The following is a 21846-nucleotide window of genomic DNA, read 5'->3' on the forward strand; positions in this document are numbered from 1 at the left end:
TATGTTCGATTGGTTCAAAGCCAACCGCAAGTTATCAACCCCTAAAAAATAGCATAATCCCAATCGTATATCGACGATGAGTCACATAGTGGACAAATGCTATCATTGGTCACTGTGTACTTATATGTTTGTTTGATGTAGAGAGAGCGATGGATCTCAAAATCAGCGTTGACAATTCTATCTCGCCTTCAAGAATAGTTGGCAGAAAGCCCTCAAATGAAAGGATAGAATACTTTCTTTTAACTGTACGTTGACTCTGAAAGGGGCAAGCGGTATACCATACGCCCGTACCTAGCATATACGCCCTGTCGAGGAAACATCATTCAATGTCTGCACATGTCTTTGGTTAGGGGGTTCCAGGTTGATTGAAAGTGCGCCATGCAATTTGGGAGAAAAAGTCAAAATTAAATGTTTAAACATTCCTCCACTACAGGAAACAGATTACACCGTCGATGAGTGTTACTCTGTTGGAAGACAGGCCTACAAGGATAAGAATGACTACTACTGTGTGTTGTGGATGGACGAAGGGTTGCGACGATATAGGGAAGGGTATCCCATCATGCCGTGGGAGGAAGTAAATGAAACTCTCCTGGTAGAATACAAAGCTTACTGTTATTTCAGCGCTGGTGTTTACCATAAGGCACTGAGAGAGAACACAGAACTTTTGATATTAGGTATAAGGTAGTACAGTGCACTTATTTAACGTATTCTATATATTATGATAACTTTGCAAGTATGTATGAAATTGAACTCATTACATCTGTCTGGTGTTGTATCATCAATATATTTGAAAAAAATGACAACGAGCATTTTTCCCAACGTTTGTCCAGAAGTTATTTTGATAGTTCAACGTCTTTTTTCAGACCCAGAAAATGAACGAGCTCAGAAAAACAAAGTAATATTAGAAAAGGACTCTAGAGGGAGTACGCTAACTTCCGAAGCAGAATTACTCTATCTACCGAGTAATGGAGATCAGGAACGTTTTTACAGTTGTTGCAGAGGAGATGATGGTAATTCAAAGGTCAGCTGAATCCTGAAACGGTTTCCCCGTTGACATGATATTTGACGAAAATTTTAGCTATTACACGTTCAAGGCGCTTAGAAATTTAAAACTCCCAATACTTTGTAATAATTTATATGCAAGACCATGACCCCTCTAGGGTCTACTATGATGATAGGACTAAATATGAAACTTCGAATCGTTCAAATTAGAGATAAATTGGTGTTGACGATTCACAACTTACCAAACTGAACAAATCCCTAGTATCTGAAATTCAAGAGACCAAAATGAGATGGCTGACTCTTTCTTTTCATTTTTTTTTTTTTGGGGGGGGGGGGGTTAAAAAGATACAGCCTACGGCGAATAAATGCAACTCTATTTGACGCATGAAAATCTGTCCCGGGATAAATATCCTTATCTCAATGTAAAATAATGTAGTTCAACGTAAATTTTAAATTGATTTCACGTTTTCAGTTTGACAACACGAAACAGCACGAGCTGAAATGTCGTTATCTGGATAGTCACCCACTTTTAAGTCTGAAGAGAATTGGGGTGGAGATTCTACACGAGAATCCCAGGATAGTTATGTTCCGTGGGCTTCTACAGGGCTATGAAACTGATATGATCAAAGATTTAGCACTGCCTCATGTAAGTATTTCTGAAGGTCGCAGTTGTGTGTAATTGAATAAACAAATATCGCAGACTTGAAGTAGATTTTCTCGAAGATGTAGGGCACGCTTTTTCAAAATTCAACATAGCGTCATCATAAATTCTGCCGCCACCACGCTCCGCGATCGTCGTCGTCATCATCATCATCATCATCATCATCATCATCATCATCATCATCATCGTCATCGTCATCATCACCACCACCACCACCACCACCACCACAACCACCACCACGACCACCACCATAATCCTCATCACCACCACCACCACCATCATCATCATTATCACATCTGCCAGGTATATCTTTATCGCTATTATACCCCTCGTCATAACCGACGATGCTGCAATAAAATCACTGTGACGTATTACGATATGTGGACAACATAGAAGTTCATTAATGAAAATGTTGTGATACATAAAAAAGATGAACATGCAATTAACCGTAATACTGTCGCATTATCTCGACACATATCTTTGTTCGCTCCTCTATATCTGTCATCAAATTACTAATCTTCCACGCTCTCTAAAGCTTACAATGTCAAAAACAATTGGCAAGGACAACGTAACAGAACATATTATACCCGACAGAGTTAGCAACACGTAAGTGAAGTTTTGCTTATTTTTTTAATTAAGGCGAATAGATAATTTTACCAATGCGCATCCCGACTAGACCTGGTATATTTAGGAAGCAGATTATACCGATTTGAGGCTCGGCATGTGGAAAGATATCATCATATCACTTCAGCAGGAAAATGTCCAGAAAAATGTACTATCACAAAACGCTATTCTTGATCACTCAATATGAACTTGTCAAACGTCAAATGTTGCCGAATATAACATCATACAAATGACTTTATTACTTGAACACAGGGCTTGGATAAGTGAGGGGGATTTCAATGGCAAGTTACTTCCAAGGATCACAAAGCGTTTGGAACTTGCCACAGGATTAAGTGCATATGGTGCTGAACCCTATCAGGTAAGCTTTAAAAGACAATAGCCCAGATCGCTCGATTGTTTATTTGATTAAAAAACAAATAAACTACTGGTAAATGATTTGTACATTAATTATCGTCATGGAGGTAAAATAGGACATGCATTCCAACAGAGACGCAGAGTGACAATTTTCCCAAAAGATACTACTTAAAATATCAACGGGCACATTTCGTTTATGGTACCTGTCAAAAGACTGTAATTGACATGGTTGAAATATAAATACCATGTATAAAAGAGACCAGTCGGTGTTCCTGCCACAAAATATGAAGACAAAGACATATGAGTCATTTATGACGTAGGCCTTGCTAGGAGAGTTAGTAGAATAGACATAAGCGTGTGGGTGGAGGGACGGTGCTTATTGTTTACATCTGGTGTACACTTGTCTTCAAACAGTTTCATTGACCAAAAACTTACCAATCAGCCGATTTCGACGTTTTTATCCTTCCACAGGTGCTGAACTATGGCATTGGCGGTCACTACAAACCCCATTTGGATTGTCCACCAAATTTCAAATTACAGAGGGTCGCTACAATGTTGATATACGTAAGTTAGACAACCGAAATTTTCATGTCCTGACGGACAGAGTCTTGGACTTCAACTTTGTCAAATTAATTTACAATAGCGGTCGATTTTCCTTTCCTTATGTCAGGTTAAAAGTAACATTTATAACACTCAAACGTACAGCGCAATTGCCAGGAAATTTAGCAAAAACTGTCATTTTGTTTTGTGCTGCTTTGTAAAGGAATGTTTTAATTTCCCTTAAAGGTAAATTGTGAAAAGGTGATGTTATATCGGTAGGGATGACTCTGATCGTAATTATTTTAATAATATTCATCTAATATACGGAATATAGACAGTCTTTTACTTTACGTTAGATTTTCCCATCAGCCATTTACATTTTCAACTTTCAAGTCGCTGACGTCATGGCAACATTTTAGCGCCATTTTGTTTCAGCTGAGTGACGTTGAATATGGAGGGGGCACGGTCTTTGTAAAACATGGAGTGAGAGCCGAGCCGAAGAAGGTCTGTAATATTTTCTGTCGGCAGGTGGATTAGTAGATTCATAGGATGTGTTGTATGAGCAGATTTTGTACTGTGTTTACTAAACATAAACTTTGACTCTTTGCGTAAGCAATGTTTACTACATTATTTACTTCAATAATACCTTACGCTATCCAAAGATTAAACACTTGATCCCATGCGTCAGGAGTATTCATTTTTACTGACGTTGGTACCAATCGAATATTATAATAACACAAAAATACATTCTCCTGCAAAGAGCGTCGTTTCGGTGGGAATTTATTTATGTCCGTGTTTGTTTAGATAAGAGAGATGAACCCAAATCCTTCTATATTGAAACACAGGTACACAAAGATAGTGCAAGTCTTTTTTTTGACAATAATACATTTGTTTGATATCTAAAATGTACATAAGTTTTGTGCTACCCCTGTGCGTTCAAAATTGTCCAGGTGTAATCATAGACAGTTGAGAACTGTCTATGGTGTAACATCGATAATCGATCATTTACGAAGTTCATAATTGCTATTATAAGCAATGCAAAAACATGCCCACATATAGACTTACAGAATATCCTTCTGTTATAATATTAAGGATTTCTACTCTCATAAATGAACAAATGAACGTCTCGCTTTGAAAAGTTTTTAAACTGGAGCGAAGAACTAATTTGACGATTCCTTTCCGTTTACAATTCAGGGAGATGCAACGTTTTGGTTTAATCTCAACAAAGCTGGCGAGACCGACTTGTCAACCAAACATGCTGGCTGCCCCGTCTTGCTCGGTGAAAAATGGGGTAAGCAAAGCTGCAAAAGCAAATTGCCAACGCAATAAGAGTTCTATACGAAGGATACTGAGCTATGTTCCACAATTGTTAGATACTGGAGGGCGGCTGACAAGTCGTATTGCGTCTCTGACTGCCAACGGACAATTTGTACGCGTTTTGCTAAATAATGCACGATTTTGATTTTGTCTGATGACATGACTTTGCCATGTGCTGTGTAAAAATGAGTTATCCAGTGCATTTACTTTGATATTCCTTTCTCATTGCTCTACAGTGGTAAACAAGTGGTTCAACTATCACGAACAGTTTTCAACGAGAAAATGTGGACTATCACCCGATGAATAAAACCCCATAGCAACAAAGTTCACCCAGAGAAGGAGTCAAACACGTTCTCTTATCGATATCGTTGAAATGAACTTGTATTACCTGTAAACATGCCATGAAGAGATTTTAATGGCACCAAGTTTGTGCAATCATCTTTTAAGATCAGATTAAAGGTTTCGAAGTTACGAAAGGTCGACGGTCTGATGATCTGGTATCTAAGGGACTGGTCAGTTTCTTCGGCCGGGGAGGTTTCGATGGATTCGTGGGGTGGGGTCACCCTGTTTTTGACTTTAGTGATAGGGGTTCACATGTTTTTGAAATGCCCAATTGTGTGTGTGGGGGGGGGGGGGATCAGTGTTTTTTTTAATTTCGTCACGGGTTGATACTTGCCTAAAATGCATCGTGCCAGCCACAAATTTCATCATTCAGTTGCATTTTTCGGCGCGCCCTTTAGGCGCGTAACTTTAATAGTAATAAGACATATTTTTCAGAGCCCCTTCCAAGCGCGAAACTTAATATATCTAATATATATATATATATATATATATATATATATATATATATATATATATATATATATATATATATATGTGTGTGTGTGAGAATATTTGTATGTTTAAAATTTTTGGGCGCGTTAGTTTAAAAACAAACATATTTTTCACCGGGCATACACTCAGCCGCATGACTTTCATATATCAGACATATATCATAGACATCTGGATGTTAATATATTTCGGCGCGCCGTTTGGGCGCGGTAATTTAACATCTCAGAGATATATGTCAGAATATCTTGATGTCTGTAATTGAAAGTCTGTTTTGCAAAGTGTACTAATCATTATGAAATCTGCAATTCATATGAAAAGCATGACAAGTTCCTGATACTTTTCTGTTTACTCTATGAGAATTCAGTTATTAGAAAGAAATATGCGCTAATATTTCACCATCACATTTTTCTTACAACAGTTATGGACATCTGGTTATGCATAAAAAAGTGTGGAATACATTTACAGCTCATTCAAAATACTGTATTCAAACTTTAGAATGACACTTTTACATGATAACAATTCCATTAAAACACAGAATGGCTGCATGTTTAAAATATACCTCCACACACACACACACACACACACACACACACACACACACACACATATATACACATATATCTATCTATCTATCTATCTATCTATCTATCTATCATCTATCTATCTATCTATCTATCTATCTATCTATCTATCTATCTATCTATATATAATATATATATAATATATATATATATATATATATATATATATATATTACCCGACACATTTATGTATGCAATTGTAACAGCTATTTCGAAGACTTTGGAATTATGTATCTTACACAGGATTGATTCATTTATAGAAACTAGTGCTCTTCAATTCGGCTTTAAAAGCAAACATTCTACTGACATGTGTATCTTTGTGCTTAAGGAAATTGTTGATTTTTATAAAAGGCAAAATTCGCCAGTTTTTCTGTGTTTCATGGATGCCACGAAAGCATTTGACAGGGTCAACCACTGGACTTTGTTTAGAAAATTGATCAGTCGCAACATTCCATTGTTTATTATTCGTATTTTGCAGTACTGGTATAGTAATCAGCTGTTTTACGTCCACTGGGCATCAGCTGATTCCAATCCTTTTCAAGTTTCTAATGGCGTACGACAAGGAAGTATTCTCTCACCAAAACTTTTTGCTATTTATGTAGACCAGTTAAGTAGTAAGCTACAGTCTGCTGGCGTAGGATGTTATTTAGCGAATCATATTATGAATCACTTATTTTATGCTGACGATCTGGCCTTGATTTGTCCATCTGTGAAAGCTTTACGAAAATTGATCAACATTTGTGAACACTATGGTAACGAGCATGATATTCTCTTTCATACTGAGAAAACTGAGTGTATGGCTATTTTTCCGAAATCTTGGAAGCAGGATAGGATTCCTCATGTATATTTGTATGGTAATTCTCTTAAATTTGTAAGTTCGAAGAAATATCTTGGCTACATTATGTCCTCCACTGGGATGGACGATGCAGATATGCAAAGACAGCTTCGTAGTTTTTATGCGAGAGCCAATAAAGAACAATAAAGTTCGTAACTTTGGCCAGTGCTCTCAGAAAGTAAAATGTGTCCTTTTTAAAAGTTTTTTGTATAGTGTTTATTGTTTGAACGTGTGGTGTAATTTTAGTGCTAAACTAATGTCAAAACTGAGGATAGCTTATAATAATGCCTTGAGGTTGATTTTTGATCTGAAAGCGTGACGTCAGTATTAGTCACAATTTTGTGACCAAGAACATCTTTAATTTTGCTTCCCTTCACCGAAGACTGCTGTTCGCATTTTGCAAGCGTCTGTCCTGAGTGAAAACCCAGTTATCCGTACCTGTGTAGAGTCTGATTCGTATTTTCATTCAGCTTTTTGGAAACATTGTAGAAAGGTTCTTTTTTAAGTTTTTTGCTCTTTTTAACTTCTGTATATTTTTTTTGCTTCTATTATTTAATATTATGGCATTCATGGCCTGAATATATACTGAATTGTTGAATTTATATTCCATCTTTTGTTTTACCTTTGCGTGCACAGGGTGCACCCTGTTTTCGAAAGTTGGAATAGGGGGTCAGCCAGTTTTTGACGTCGGCAAAAAATAATCCACCCCCCTCCGAGGAAGAAACTGACCAGTCCCTAATGACGGAAGTCCTGAGTGCGCAATGAACTTGATGAGCGCTACCAAACAAGGTCGTTAGTTTGTCACGGTCATGAAAGAAAAGATGAACGAAATCAGCCACAATATTGATATCGTGAAATTTGGTTTAACTACAAAATCCCTCGATGTGTGTGTGCACGTGTTGCGCCGAAGCTGCGATGGTTGCCTTTTCGTTGCCGTGCAACTCAGTGCAACCATGAGGTATAATATGGTGCAACGTCGTTTGAAAGGCGCTGTCTGCATGTAATGGTTTGTTGTCATATTCCGGTTGCATGCTGTATTCTTTATTTGGTGTCTCCGACGCTTTGTATCTGTTGTGATGTGAGTTTTGTGTCGCGATAATGTAATCCCTGTGTTAATTCTTTAAAATCTACCTGTTGCCGAAACAGTGTCGTTTAATGTAATCAGACTGAAATCAGACTGGCGTCTCTCTCTCTCTCTCTCTCTCTCTCGCCCTCTCTCTCGCTCTTCTCTCGCTCTCTCCAGTCAGCCTAATGGTAACAATCAATACTTGTCTGAGGGTACCTGCGTGACGAAGAAATACAAACAACCCCCCTAGTATAGTATTATTTTGTACTGCGACTTTGCTGGAACCCGACGACCGTCGTTCGTACCGGTTTCGATGTCTGCAGCTCACATTTGTAATACTTGAAATGATACATTGGGTTTTTCTGTCGTCCAAGTCCAACTATCAAATTACTTTGCAATATAGTTTTACCTTCATATTCTCTCATTAACTGATTAAAATCATTTGAGCTTTATCAATTTAGTCAGATTGCTACGTGCCATTGGCATCCACTAATACAATCAGCAAACTACCACAGAGCAAATGGACGTATCATCTGCAAAATGCACAAAAGACCATTCCTGTTCCACCCGATATAACTTGCCAGTTCTCCGGATTTGCTGATATTGCTACCATTCCATTACTTCGACCTTACCTCCCTGGGAACTCTACGTACCGTGAGTATACGTGAACGGCGTGTTTGTGTTTGAAATTGTCGTCACCACACCGACGGACATCGTTGTCGCAAATCAGCCTCAGATAACCACGCCTTATATACCGCCCTCTGCCTAAAGAAACGTGTCCAAACTTGGCAAGTGATTACTTTGATGGGTTTGAGGTCAGCATTCGACCCTGCGCCGTATTTACTAGTCTCAATATTGATGGGAGACTCCAACATTGTAGTCATCAGACTTCACTTGCACTGAGACTGCTTGAGACGTGGAGCCTTACCGTGGGTCTCCATATTTCTCATCAGTTGTTGGGTGAAACTCGAGAAAATCGGTATGGGGTTAAGAAGCTTAGTATAGGAAACTGACAAAGGTAAGTCACTCCTTACAGGTGGAGAACATGGTTCAAAGACTCAAAGACAACGATCAATGATAAAGCAGGCACAGATGCATAATCAGATCACGTTTATTTTGCCAATGAATTCTGACGCATAATGATGTGTTATATAATTTCTAAGGGTGTCCCGAGACAGCAGTTTGCAAAATCTACACAAGGATTCGCATCAGCGTAAATGCAAAATAAGTCAGCAATTGATTGTAACTTTTCCAGCTTGTTTATTCAAATGAGCTTTTTTCGATAATTCCATGTGTGTTGATACCCTTTGGCCCCGTTTCCAAAGAAAGACTATAAGTATGACGTAATTTTTCACGGGCAAAACATGTTATTTATATTTTGGGCACCTTATCTAAAGACTTCACTGTCCACAAAGGATTACCTCAGCAAAATCGATCGATGAAACTCTCAATGTCATGATAAGCTCCACAACTCCTCATATTCACTTTATAGGCCGCGGCCGTCGTTTACAGCAATTGTCACCTATACGCTCCGTGGAGCATTTCACTGAGCCCTTGCCAAAAACAACCGCAGGCTACTCAGTTTACGCAATGATACATTCTTGGTTTGTTTACTGTGCCGGTAAATTCGCACAAAAGAGGGCAATTCAAAGAGTTTGTCTGTGAAGAAAACGATTTTCAAAGAGTTAGTCTGTGAAGAAAACGATTTTTCAAAGTAGACTTGATTCACCTTTTCAACTCACTGGTAGCTCCCACCGGCCACTCTTGCATTGTTACGCTCAATGGACTGGCTTTAAAATGTCTAGGTGGGGGCTGAACGAATAAGTACAGGTCGGTGATGGGTAACAGAACCCACCACCAAAACCATTATATATGTTTGTCACATACACTGACATCATCATTGGTAAATAATGCGGAGCATCAAAGAGTTGACTCAGTGAAATGTGTTTCTTATCGTCGTATGAAGTGTACATGAGAGCGTACAATACGGTTAGAGTTTCTCGTACATATCGAACTGATTTCAAGTTGAAAGATTGCAATGTAATTTCAATGATTTAACTAAAGGTGAAATATTTACCTGAACAGAAAACATCACTCGAAAAGCCGTTGGAGAACAAATCGACGATAGAAAGCACACTGTTAATGTTGGAGTTCCTTAGCTTTGAACGCTATTATTGCCAATGAAAGCATTAATGGGCCATACTCATTTTGGTTGATCGATAAGTTTCTTTTCGTAACTCAAACATGTCGAATGAACGCCATATATAACCTGCAGTCAATTTTCTACAATGAAATCTTGAATGTATTTATTGTTCCCGGCAGTACAGCAACTTCTGAAGTTTACTATATGAAGGGAAGGGAGACTTTATTACTTTAAGCATAAAAAATTCTTTCAACAAATTATCTCTATGGTGAATCGTTTTGCGCCCGCAATCGATTAACTTTGTACATTAAACAAAGTATGCTTTTCTCATTTTTTAGAAACTGCGTGTGCGAACGTACACTGTTTACACATCCACTCGATGAGGATCAAGCGTAATGTTACTCTTAAAACCACAGCTCGGTATCTTTCTACTGCTGTCCCATGCCGTTATCCACCACCTGACTCTAGGCGAGGAGGTGTTTCGTTCGATTGCAAGACTACGAGTCCTTGTCTCGGTGGAACGTGAACTCATCAAAGCGCTTCGGGAGTACATTAGTGTGTCACGAGATCTCCTCAAAACAGGGTAAGCTATAGGTTGGACAGAATTCTTTCTGGTCAAATCTTCATGATCGGTGATGTGACTTTGTCGTCATACATCTGATTATGTAATATTCTTCCTCAGTATTCTCCCAATGCCATATACAGATAGGATCTCTCAGTCTTATCATATTTGAAAACAATGATCTAAGCTTATATTTCAACACGCTGTACCTGAAGCTGGGCCAGAGTATTTAAACTCTTAGTCGTACGCCCCTTCGCGTGTAGGTTTCTGGAGGTTTTCGTGAATACAAACAAACAAACCACACACAGTATATTTGAGTATGAATTTATCTCCTAGCTTTTCTGCTTTGAAACTTGATCACAAATTTTATACAGTGTACTTAAAACGCCTGCATGCTCGCAGAATGTGATATTACGATGTAAATTACGGAGCCTGAAAATAATTTTCTCATTATTGAATGAGCACCCATGTTGACAGCCAATCAAGTAAACAAACAATCCAGTAAATATAAAATTGCTTGTGTAAAATTTGCTGCACAGGTGTGTGTATTTTTTTGAACCGCTTACTCGCCTACCCTTCAAAATTTTAAATGGACGCAAAACAAATAATTTCATTCCTATGGCCTCATTACTTGTTACCTCTTCTCGATTAGATTAACCCCACTGCCACTGTTATGTTTTCTCCGGTTTACTTAAATCGCTGTATTGTTACTAATACTCGAAAACAAATATCGACCCACACAGGCCTCAGGTAAAATACCCATTACTATACATAATTGCTGTTGCTATAATTGTACTGAAACCAATTTACAGACAGGCACCGTCCAAGTATCCACTCATAAATGGCAGGACGATCAATATTTATGAGAGGTAAGTTCCTAAATATATTTATGATTCAATTCTTTACTTTATCGTAAGATTCCCACCCAAGATTCCACCTTAAAGCGTTCAGTAAACCTCTATAAATGATGCAGAAACTTTGCGGTCCGTGTATTGTTACATTTTAGTTGATATGGCTGCCAAAAATCTGGTTGACGTTTGCAATGCAAACAAAAAGAACGCATGGAAAGAAATAACGCACATATTGATCCAATTGATCTGCGGTTCCTGGAAACAGCCGCTCACATTTACTCTTGATGAAAAACACACCATGGATGTCTATTTTTTACATCCATGAACACACCAACTTAGCTTTCTCTGTCCAAATTAACATGTATGGGCTCACATATATTGCTACAACACGAAGGAACGAACGCGAACAAATAAACCAACCGCTCGCGTTCACCAACCGCCGACCCAAAACGAGTTCACTGCAAATTAAAAAAAATAATAAAAAAGTAGATGAGCTAAATTGCTGTTAAAACCAACACTACTACAATATTCTATTCTCCCAAATTAGTTCCAATCGAGTTAGATACATATTCAAACTTCCCGACCATATTTCCCTGACCAAATAGCTATAACTTTTTATAATGTTTTCAAGAATTTGTTTTTAAATACAAAAGTAATCGTCTTTTTTTCGATAAATATTTTGAAATGCGAAGTATCAACTATGTGAACATAGTGCGTTGAATTCAAATATGTTGTGAAAAATTTGGTACTAAATTTTAGTTTGCAATGATAATATTTGAAATTACACACGCACAGACCATGGTGATGAGTTGTACACTAGAGTGATTAGATTCTTTGTGGGCGTCCGCTCAAAATCATTAGAAAGGTAAGCGGGTATGCTTACAACTTTTGTCGTGCAGAACATGAAACTTTAATCACACACACTCGAAGAACAAAAACCACTTGAATACATACAAAGTTACAGTTGATGGAGCATTAGGAGAAACAGTGACATATCATTTTGCTCTGGTCTGAACGCTACAAAACTCATCATTATGATATTAACCTCTTCTCAAGACGGCTGGAGGAGGTAACGAAGTTACGTGATGGCGCTGTTGGGGACAGTGACGTGCATGTAACCCATCCAGTGCTAGCCTTCAAGCTTTTGAAACGTTACATGAAACTATGGAACTATTTGATGGTCGAGGTGGACAAAGACATCGGTAAAGGTAAACTATCATTTTATATATGTACAAGACTGTCTTTCCAATCTGAGCATAGACTGCCAATGGAGGGGGTGGGGTGTCTGTCAATAATCTGACGCTTTTTCGTCCTTAAGGCGCCATCTTTTCACGTGTGAAAAAAAAGTCTTTGCTCGAACGATAAATATTCGGAAATCGCTGTCTGTATTATTCTCTAACGAGCAGCGTCAGTTTCAACAAATATGATCATAATTCTAACGGTTTGGAAGAAAAAAAAGAATAGAAAAAAAATCAAATTTCACACTGTCTTACAAAATATCTACCATTTTAACGGCTTTAAAAAAAATCATCGAGCGATCCATGACTGAACGAACGAATCAATAAATCAATCAACCGATCAATCGATTTGTTTATCTATCTGCCTGCCTGCCTGGTTCACTATGTTTATCAGTTGTTATCCACTTTTAATTTTAATGAGTTCCGAGTCGTTATTCATGGATGCTGACAATTTCTAATAATTCAACTTCCCACAGTGATCATCGGATATCTTGACCCGTTTTCCTACCTCATAAATTCAGTGTTTATTCATTTCATTATTTATCGTTCATTTTACTGCTATGCTTTAAGACATTGTGGCTGTAATGGAGCGACACAGGAATTTTTTGCCGAACGACACAGATTTCATCGGCGCTTGTCGGGCCATCGCGAGACTGCAGTCAACGTATAAAATCTCAGCAAAAGCTATGGCTGACGGAGCGCTACCGGGAGAAATACACAAAGATGTGAGTAAATCAGGCCTACTAGAAGGAAACGATTGCCCATATGTATGCCCCAAATAGTTTGTGAGACTTGCGTCACCAATTTTGACAACGCATACGAGTCTTTTCCCAATAACTTGTCCTATGAGAACAAGCAAAAGGCACATGTATATACACGGACGTCACTCTACGCGTCATCGTGTATCATTGTCACATACAAGTACATTGATCTCGGTCGTCTGGGAGACGTCAGCATGAGCACTTTCCGACAATTTAGACTTTGCAGAAATCGTTTCAAGGGCTAAAATATAACCGACTTGGATCGTCGCCTGATCTTTACGCTTATTAGAACAAGACAACATTACGCTTATATCTTTTAATTTTCTTTTCTCCGGAACCTGTACATTTACTGCGGACTGCAGAATGCTGTCACTTTCTCAACTGTTCTTTCACCCAATAAAACAATGTCCAGTACAGCTATCGCACTCTATCAACTCGATGAACAAAATAATACAACGTACAAACTTTTCCTCAGAGGGCGACAAAAATTTTGGCAAACTTTATACGTGTTTGTATAGTACAAATTTTTCTTTATTTTTGTCACCAGCACGGTGGTCTGTCAGTCGATGACTGTTTTTTCATAGGACAAGAGGCTTTCAACGACAATGACGACTACTTTTGCGTCATATGGATGGAGGAGGGACTGAGGAGATACAGGCAAGGCTATCCCATCATGCCTTGGGAAGACGTAAAGGAGACCATCATGATTGAATTTCAGGCGTATTGCTACTTTCGTGCCGGGCTCTATCATAAGGCGGTCAAGTATACAAGTGAACTCCTTGCACTAGGTAATTCTTAAGTCCATGAACTCCTTCAAAGTTACGGTCGGTAAATATGCAATCGCTGCAATGCTTGGTAAGTTGGCAAATAGCAAAGTGTGAAAACAGTGCAGTAGAAGATCACTGAAAATATTACCATCCCATAAATATGGGCGAAGTCATACCGTGGAATTGATCGTGGTTAAGAATAACACTATCGGGTATTTACTGTCGCTGCAATGTGTTATGCCCCAGTATCGTATTCATGCCGTGCATATTTATTGAGTATATCTTTTCAATATTTTATTCATTTTATTACCGTGGCCACAAAATAGACCCCGAAAATGTCCATGGCTTGCACAATAAAGCGACCTTTGGGGAAGCACTGTCGAAAAGCAATCGCACGTTGGAAGAAGAGCCGAGGTATCCACCAACCGATGAAGACGAGAGATATCATGAGAACTGCCGAGGAGAATTCAATCCGGTACGTAAAGCGTCATACACGAGCTGCTTTAGATATGGACGACATAACTACTCTCTCTGCTGGAGCAGTGCTCTGATATCCTCAGAGCTTTGTTCAAGGTCCGCCAAACGGTCGATTTGCAATTGAGTAATTGTAACTGAAGGTATTTTCACACATTCTAGCTGATTTAGAACAAAATTAAATTTAAATCAGAACGTGAAATCTGTTTGCAGATGTCTTTCCACTATGATTTGAAGAGTTCATACTTTCCTCTGTGCACACTTCTTCAAGTTGTCCCGGATCAGCAAAATGCCGTTATGAGAAGAAAATTGTTCATCAACCTCCTAGCGCGTAAAGGAATCGCTAGCGAACACTCTTTTTGATCAAGTGCTCTGCTCCCAAGTACTTCTTAAATATTATTTTATACTTCTCTGGTTTTGTCGGACCACTAAGTCATATCTTGTCTGTTCTCTTGATTGCAGTCGAATGTTGTTCATCCCCAAGAACTCATCTGTCGCTACGTAAGTGACCACCCGCTGATTCGGCTTCTGAGAATCGGGGAAGAGGTGTTAAACGTGAACCCCCGGATTGTGATGTTCCGTAGGCTTCTAGACGACAACGAAACCAATATAATGAAGAAGTTGGCCCTCCCATATGTGAGTATAGTATCGGCAGAACATTCAGGGAAACTATAGGTCAGCAATTAAGTCGGCATTATTAAGCCTCTACAACACGTTTGGTCATAAATATTGTAAATGAGGTGGCACTGAGAAACAGTCCTGTTTGCGTTTGCTCTGGTGTCTTGTACATGTGATTTCAGGTACAGCAGGGAGTTTCGTAAACAGTGGTGGAGAGCTCAGTACAGTGGTATGGACAAAAAGTGTTTGCTTCATTGGGCAATGTGACGGCAATTCTACCTTTTTGCAAGTACTCATTGTGTTACAATTTCCTTACCTACTGTCAAAATGGTTTTTTTTAATCGATTTCTTTCGCGCTCGACATGAATCCTAATGGATGAGACATATGCGAGATACTGACATGTCAGGTAAGTAAGAAAGCCAATACTGAAGTAGTGACTGAGGATTTCTCTTTTGTGATCCCATTTGTTCACAGCTCTCGATTTCAAGAATAGTTGGTGCAGAAAAAACGTTCGGGGTTGTGATACAGGACAGAGTCAGCAATACGTAAGTATATGTGTTTCATAATTATACCTGCAATATCATCAATAATGATACATCAAAAAACTGCTTGTTTGACTGACACAAAAGTAATAATCAGATAATTCTCTAGAAATTTTTTAAATGTAGCTATATTGTCTTGTTTCAGTGCATGGTTAAGTGATGAAGACTACCCAGACACCATAATACCAAAACTTACAAAACGACTGGAATTGGTCACTGGCCTTAGCGCAGACGATGCCGAGCCGTATCAGGTATAGATTAAATGCAATTGCATATTGTACTCGGACCGTTCCCGTGGTTCCGTGTATGCATGGTTACTCTATTAAAAGTAATCACGTTGCCTCGGCTTACAAGATCGTGTCAATTAAATATGCAAATATCATAGGTATTAACTCTGTGACATCTGTAGACTGGTTTACTTTCAGAAATGGATTCCTATTGCAGACAGACTTTAAACGATTATTTTATGCTTTCTATGTAGTTGAAAGACTTAAAGTGCGTTTAGTTGATTTGATTTCCAAACATTCTCGCCTTTATAAAAAGCTTTCCCTTGAGATGGGTTAATTTAATGAACAGTTTCTTCCGTCGGACTGTTTATAATTGGTAGACGGCTTTCAATTATGTCTTACAGGTGTTGAACTATGGCATTGGAGGTCACTACAAGCCACATCTAGACGCCGACTCGTACAGTACATCCAGGGCAGTTAACGAACGCGTAGCGACGCTGCTCATATACGTACGTACAGGCTATCAGCCAAAAAGTACCATAAGATTTGTTTCTGGTTATTGTTAGCATCACTTCAAGACCTGCATCTGTTTTTCCCCTTTGGTGGTGTGTTCAACGAAATCCTCACTACAGAATCCCAAAACAAACGCCTGACGCATAATCTGAATGAGTAGGGGGTTTTGCATGGAACTTCCTTCCCCAAGAAAACGTATTTTGCAGTCAGTGGAAAAAGAGATTGTAGTAATATTATACCGAAATGGTTGTGAAAAAAGATTGGGGGGGGGGGAAATCGCATCATTTTAACTGTCACCGAATATCGAGGATGAGAAACAGATCTCCTTTCTTTCTTGGCATAAATCTTTCTTAAAATGGAACTAATTCTGAATTAAATTTGATTTTACATAATTAGAGATTCTGAATGTTCCTACCAATGGAAACCACAGTTTACTGTGACTAGTACTGTACGAGTCTAGCAACTTTGCCCTGGGTCATGTATCAGATGCGCGAGTCACAGAGAAACTCGAACGACTATACGTACAACTCAGTGTTGTCATACGCTCAGAGTAACACATGTCAAAATATTTATAATTTAAGCGATGATTTAGTACGATATTTTTTTATGGTCGTGTTTCATTCTTCTTGCCAAAGTTATACACTTTCCGTTCTATCTTGTATGAGTAATAAGATGGGAATGTCCACTTGGGCTCTATTCCGGATGTTAAATTGTCAACATATTACAGCCAAAGTTAAAAACATGCCAAGCAGAAGTACAGTGCGTTATCAGCGTCATTATACTTGACGAATTATCGCAAAGATTTATAGCAGTTATAGGTGAACTGGTGAATTGTGTTCTGTCCCTGCCAGTGAACTCGCTCTATCATTTTTTGTCCTATGAGTCAAATAGGTCTATTTTGTTTACAGTTAAGCGATGTTGAGTATGGCGGCGGTACGGTGTTCGTGAAACACGGAGTCAGGGCAAATCCGAAAAAGGTAATCGAGTTGGCTAAGTTATGACAGCGTGCTGTAGACATCCGAATTCCTCGCATATCTTTCTAAGCCCTTTGGCTTTTTACTTGTTGAAAGGCAAACATGCAATGTAACAGTTCCTGTTGATAGGGGCACTTACTTAGCAATGATATGATAACAGAAAATAAAAAATAAACAAACAAACAGATAAATAATATCTTTCCTTAATTTCAACAGACATCACTATTAACAGTGCAGCTATCGAAATTTTACAAAAATTAGCCCTTCTCTTCCGAAAACGATACCAGTTTTATGCCTCATATGCCGTATACTGAACTTGAACTTGTCGTGATCCAAGACTGAAAAGATTCTGAAATATCTGTGAAACATTCAACGAAAATACGAGTAAGCTCATAGACGACAGCGATGTCTGGGCATGAAGGCATTCAGTATACATTCTATGTTACGTCACAGACAAGGAGAAATTTCTCCTTGTCTGTTGTAATACTTCAATTACAATTGTTTTTTGACATCAGTGCCCGAAATGACTAAAAAATCGTGGTTTATAGTCCGGTTGTATCCAGAACTGAGTAAACAAAATCGCAAACAAACTAAGATCGGAGTGTAGATCAATTGTCATGTCCTTACTATAAAAAGACGATTTAACAAATGATTCCAAATACCTAATTTCGTTCTCAATTTTTACTGTTCCATTCCAGGGAGACGCTGCATTTTGGTATAATATGAACAAATCTGGACAGATTGACTTCAGCATGGAACACGGCGCATGCCCTGTTTTACTGGGTGAAAAATGGAGTAGGTATCATCTTCGGGTCTATTCAGAGTAAATCTCTAGATCTAACAGAAATGAATGTTTCGTTTCACAGGACAAGTGATCTCAGTGAGACAGCAGAGTTGCCCTTGATGTGCTGGAATTTCATCTTGGAATATTTCGGGAAGATTTAATTTCTATCCATGATCCAATTCTCCAACTGAACGTGTGTTGACATCGCCAGTCTTGATTTCGGTAGGAGTTATTGATTGCGAGTCAGCGAAGGAGAGTGTTTGAAATAAGCTAATGGGTGTTGAGTATAGTACTAGAAAGCACGGAAAGTGGATAAAGTAAAAAGAAAAAACAAAAGGGGTAACGAAAATAAAATACTCAATAAAAGAATAGACCCGTGCAAATATGCAGTTTTCTTTTCAAAAAGTAAGAGAAATCGTTAGCCATTTAAGACTAGAACAGGAAATCACAGCTGTAACATGTATATGTGAACAGCCTCCCTTCCATATAGCTATCGATTTTATTTGCGCAAGACTCTCTGATCACTTTATCGCGCAATAACTTTAACGATGTTGGTATTTTGATGAGCCAACCACTTTTTTCACTAAAAGCTCCTTCGCTTGTAATGACTGGGGCGGTGACCGAAAGTATCTTTGGAAGTAAAACAGAAGTAAGTCATGCAACCTCCAAATATACCATTACTCTTGATAAGGCATGTTTGCTTCTCTTTTTCCAGTCATCAACAAATGGTTCAACTACAATGGACAGATCTCTCACAGAAAATGCGGGCTTTCGTCAGAAGAATGAAGTGTTTCAACGAACAAGTCAATAGTAGCAGTGTTACATTAGTGCCACTGTTTAGGACTGTTACCGTAGTACTTGACTAGTAACTACGATTACAAACTCGTGGGCGGTATGTGCAATCAAGCTTAATTGATAGACATTTTGTGATTTTAAAAACTTTAAGAATCATTTTGGGATAATATAGGTGTAATTGAAAAACGTCGGAAAATTGCCTACCAAATTATCTACGCTATTGATATCTTTTAGAAAAAATTGTAACCTTCACCTTTAGCTTGTAATATTCTTATCCAAGCAAACGTTTTCCTTTATGGCTCATCTGAGGCGTATCCCATAAAGCGGGCTTACATCATGTTTTTTTTCTGTGTATGTATGTGTGTGCTGTGTCTGCGTGTGTATCTGTACTGTGTGTCGGTTACTAATTTCCTTTTCAGTAATAGAGCGCGAAGCCACTGCAGTGAACTGCAATAAAACTGCTCACACTAATTAGTTTCAGCTGTAGCCAGCTGGCAAAGTCGACAACATTGTATGTCCCATGCAGACAGTTTGTCTGGGGAAGTTGAAATAAAAAAAGATTTGTACATGGACAAGTGCATGGTAATGTTTCATTGTATCTTAATCTTGAACACAGGGTGCCAATCGTAAACTCTCATTTACAACTCGAGCCTCAGACAGAGCTAGTTTTGCCTTTGTACAAGCAGACATTTTGGTCTTTATCAAGTAGCCTTGTTCAACACCAAAGTGGCCACGGCTACAGCTGAAACTAATTAGTGTAAGCAGTTTTATTGCAGTTCACTGCAGTGACTTCGCGCTCTATCACTGCAAATGGTTGTAATTTCTTGTGTCATGCATCATCATGATTTTGATTATCTTTTGGAGGTCGTGTCATTGTGACGTATTTGCATACTTGGTATTTTAGCTCGCATAACTATCGTGATTATAAGTACATTTTGCATATTTAGCGAATTTACGACTGAAGTCACATAGCAAAACAGAATGCACTTCATTTGATTGAACCTCGAAAATCATATCTCGGTTTAGATATACAGCAAGTTTGATGAAACCTTACTGCTCTGTATGTAATCGGACATTAGCATAGTTAGATTTAGTATTGCAAAATGTTCGATGGTCTTGACAATCTGTCATATATCAAAGTGGTAATACGTAGGTTTAGTTGTTGAAATATTATGGCCGTGGGATAACGATTTTAGCTCATTTGCATATATACGTAATATTCTTAATTAGGCCATTTACCAAAACGTATTGTATTGCTGCTAATGCCATCAAACTTCTGAGATACATTAGTCATACTTGGATTTATTTATGTCCAACTTTGTTGACCATGGCATGCTGATTATGAACTCATTTACATATTTAATGGATTTCATGCGTGTAGGTCATATACAAAGACTGAACTGAATTAAATCAGACTTTTGAGTTGTACATAGATATGACACACCGATTAATTATTCATTTGCATATTTATCAACTTTTCTATAAGTAAACCATAATATAATGCAATGTATTTTCTGTATTATCTACCACTTTATTGGTTCTTTGGTTACACTGGGTTCAGTTATGTCAAAAGTTTAATACGAGTAACACACTGCTAAAAAGTTCATCAGCCATGCTGGGCTTTACTTATACTAACATTTTGATGGCTGTGTCATATTGATCTTTCTCGTATTTGCATAAAATATGAATAATTAGGCAAAGTGATGAAACGACAGACACTAGAAAAAGCTTTTGTCCACGATAAAACTTAAAGGGATACAGCCGTCGGAACTGCACTCAAAAGTCGTATGGGACTCACACGACCAATGTAAACACTGTATCCAAGGTACGATGGTGATTGATGAAAGTCAAAACATCTGTCATAATCTACATCGTACAATAAATGTTGCAGCTATGATGATTAGGTGCATCTTGATATCATGCACGAAATACATTGTTTGTAAACAAGAAACTCGACAGGCGCAGTTCCGACGACGGTTTCCCTTTAAGGCAACCAATGTCTTTGGGCTTCAGAATTACGTAAATTTGGCTGTGGTTAGGATTACTAGCAGTTATATGGAAGGTACAACCAGCATGGTATGCTGATTCTCAACTATTTTTGTGACCACCTAATACTTGAAAACTCAAAAGATTAATTTTTACCGGACTTCAGAGGTATGGCTCATTAACTATAGTAGAGTTTATTTACACAGAGAGTTTCTGCTTATTGTGTCGTACCGATCATGATCAAATTAATATATAAGTAGATTTAAATCAATGTTTGCTGCATATAGTGCCAGGAAAACAATGACTTGCCAAATAACTCATTCGATAAATGTCAACAATTCTGTGGCATTTACAGTGAATGATTTCTTGTCATACCTTGACTGCCGATACTTAATTGTGTTGAACGTCGGACAAACATTTACTATTTTAAAGTCTTGTTATAATAAAGCTTTGATACCATGAACTTACTGATCGCTGGATCATTTGTAATTCACATATCTCATAAGTTGGTTATTGTTATTCAGATAATTCTGATCTTTTCACACATGGTTAATTTACATGCAAATCTTACTTTGATTACTAGTAAAATTTGTTAGCGACTTCTGTTGAACATTTTCTCTTGTATTGTGTCAGAACGTTTTTTGTTAATGACTGTGTATGTAAAACTTTTACGTCTTATGAATATACTCGAAATAATTTGAAGGAATGGCGTGAAAAAGGGGAAATTTATTGAAAATAATGTAAAGGGTGATTTTTTTCTCTGGTCGGAAGCGGTGAAAGCCGATGTAGTCGGTAAATG

At 38.1% G+C, this 21846-nt stretch overlaps 2 protein-coding genes across 4 annotated transcripts; both read left to right on the forward strand.

Moving 5' to 3' along the window:
- The first annotated feature begins 1930 nt into the window (after nucleotides 1-1930).
- On the forward strand, nucleotides 1931-4894 carry LOC139130492 (prolyl 4-hydroxylase subunit alpha-1-like). 2 transcript variants are annotated; one of them, XM_070696269.1, is made up of 6 exons: nucleotides 1931-2269; nucleotides 2540-2645; nucleotides 3113-3205; nucleotides 3617-3685; nucleotides 4376-4472; nucleotides 4735-4894. In XM_070696269.1, the coding sequence occupies exons 1-6, from the start codon at nucleotides 2094-2096 to the stop codon at nucleotides 4803-4805; spliced, it is 612 nt and encodes a 203-aa protein (XP_070552370.1). In that variant the 5' UTR covers nucleotides 1931-2093; the 3' UTR covers nucleotides 4806-4894. The 2 variants fall into 2 exon arrangements, with proteins under 2 accessions (XP_070552370.1, XP_070552371.1); XM_070696270.1 differs by lacking the exon at nucleotides 3617-3685.
- A 3306-nt stretch (nucleotides 4895-8200) lies between these two features.
- Nucleotides 8201-19387, forward strand: LOC139131434 (prolyl 4-hydroxylase subunit alpha-2-like). 2 transcript variants are annotated; one of them, XM_070697469.1, is made up of 14 exons: nucleotides 8201-8465; nucleotides 10293-10537; nucleotides 11329-11385; nucleotides 12424-12575; nucleotides 13176-13330; nucleotides 13914-14154; nucleotides 14460-14608; nucleotides 15070-15243; nucleotides 15701-15771; nucleotides 15914-16019; nucleotides 16400-16504; nucleotides 17417-17485; nucleotides 18181-18277; nucleotides 18982-19387. In XM_070697469.1, exons 2-14 carry the CDS (start codon nucleotides 10350-10352, stop codon nucleotides 19050-19052), a joined length of 1635 nt encoding a protein of 544 aa, XP_070553570.1. In that variant the 5' UTR covers nucleotides 8201-8465; nucleotides 10293-10349; the 3' UTR covers nucleotides 19053-19387. The 2 variants fall into 2 exon arrangements, with proteins under 2 accessions (XP_070553570.1, XP_070553569.1); XM_070697468.1 differs by lacking the exon at nucleotides 8201-8465 and adding an exon at nucleotides 8522-8829.
- The last annotated feature ends 2459 nt before the right edge of the window (nucleotides 19388-21846 follow it).

Source organism: Ptychodera flava, chromosome 4 (genome assembly GCF_041260155.1).
Source record: "Ptychodera flava strain L36383 chromosome 4, AS_Pfla_20210202, whole genome shotgun sequence".
Classification (NCBI taxonomy): Eukaryota; Metazoa; Hemichordata; class Enteropneusta; family Ptychoderidae; genus Ptychodera; species Ptychodera flava.

Excerpts from the sequence above, each read along its gene's own strand:
- LOC139130492 (XM_070696269.1), top strand. The coding sequence starts at position 2,094 with ATGAACATGCAATTAACCGTAATACTGTCGCATTATCTCGACACATAT. Across the intron at positions 3,206-3,616 it reads TCGCTACAATGTTGATATAC|CTGAGTGACGTTGAATATGG; the intron begins GTAAGTTAGACA and ends ATTTTGTTTCAG. Across the intron at positions 3,686-4,375 it reads TGAGAGCCGAGCCGAAGAAG|GGAGATGCAACGTTTTGGTT; the intron begins GTCTGTAATATT and ends TTTACAATTCAG.
- LOC139131434 (XM_070697469.1), top strand. The coding sequence starts at position 10,350 with ATGTTACTCTTAAAACCACAGCTCGGTATCTTTCTACTGCTGTCCCAT. Across the intron at positions 13,331-13,913 it reads CGGGAGAAATACACAAAGAT|CACGGTGGTCTGTCAGTCGA; the intron begins GTGAGTAAATCA and ends TTTTGTCACCAG. Across the intron at positions 16,505-17,416 it reads TAGCGACGCTGCTCATATAC|TTAAGCGATGTTGAGTATGG; the intron begins GTACGTACAGGC and ends TTTTGTTTACAG.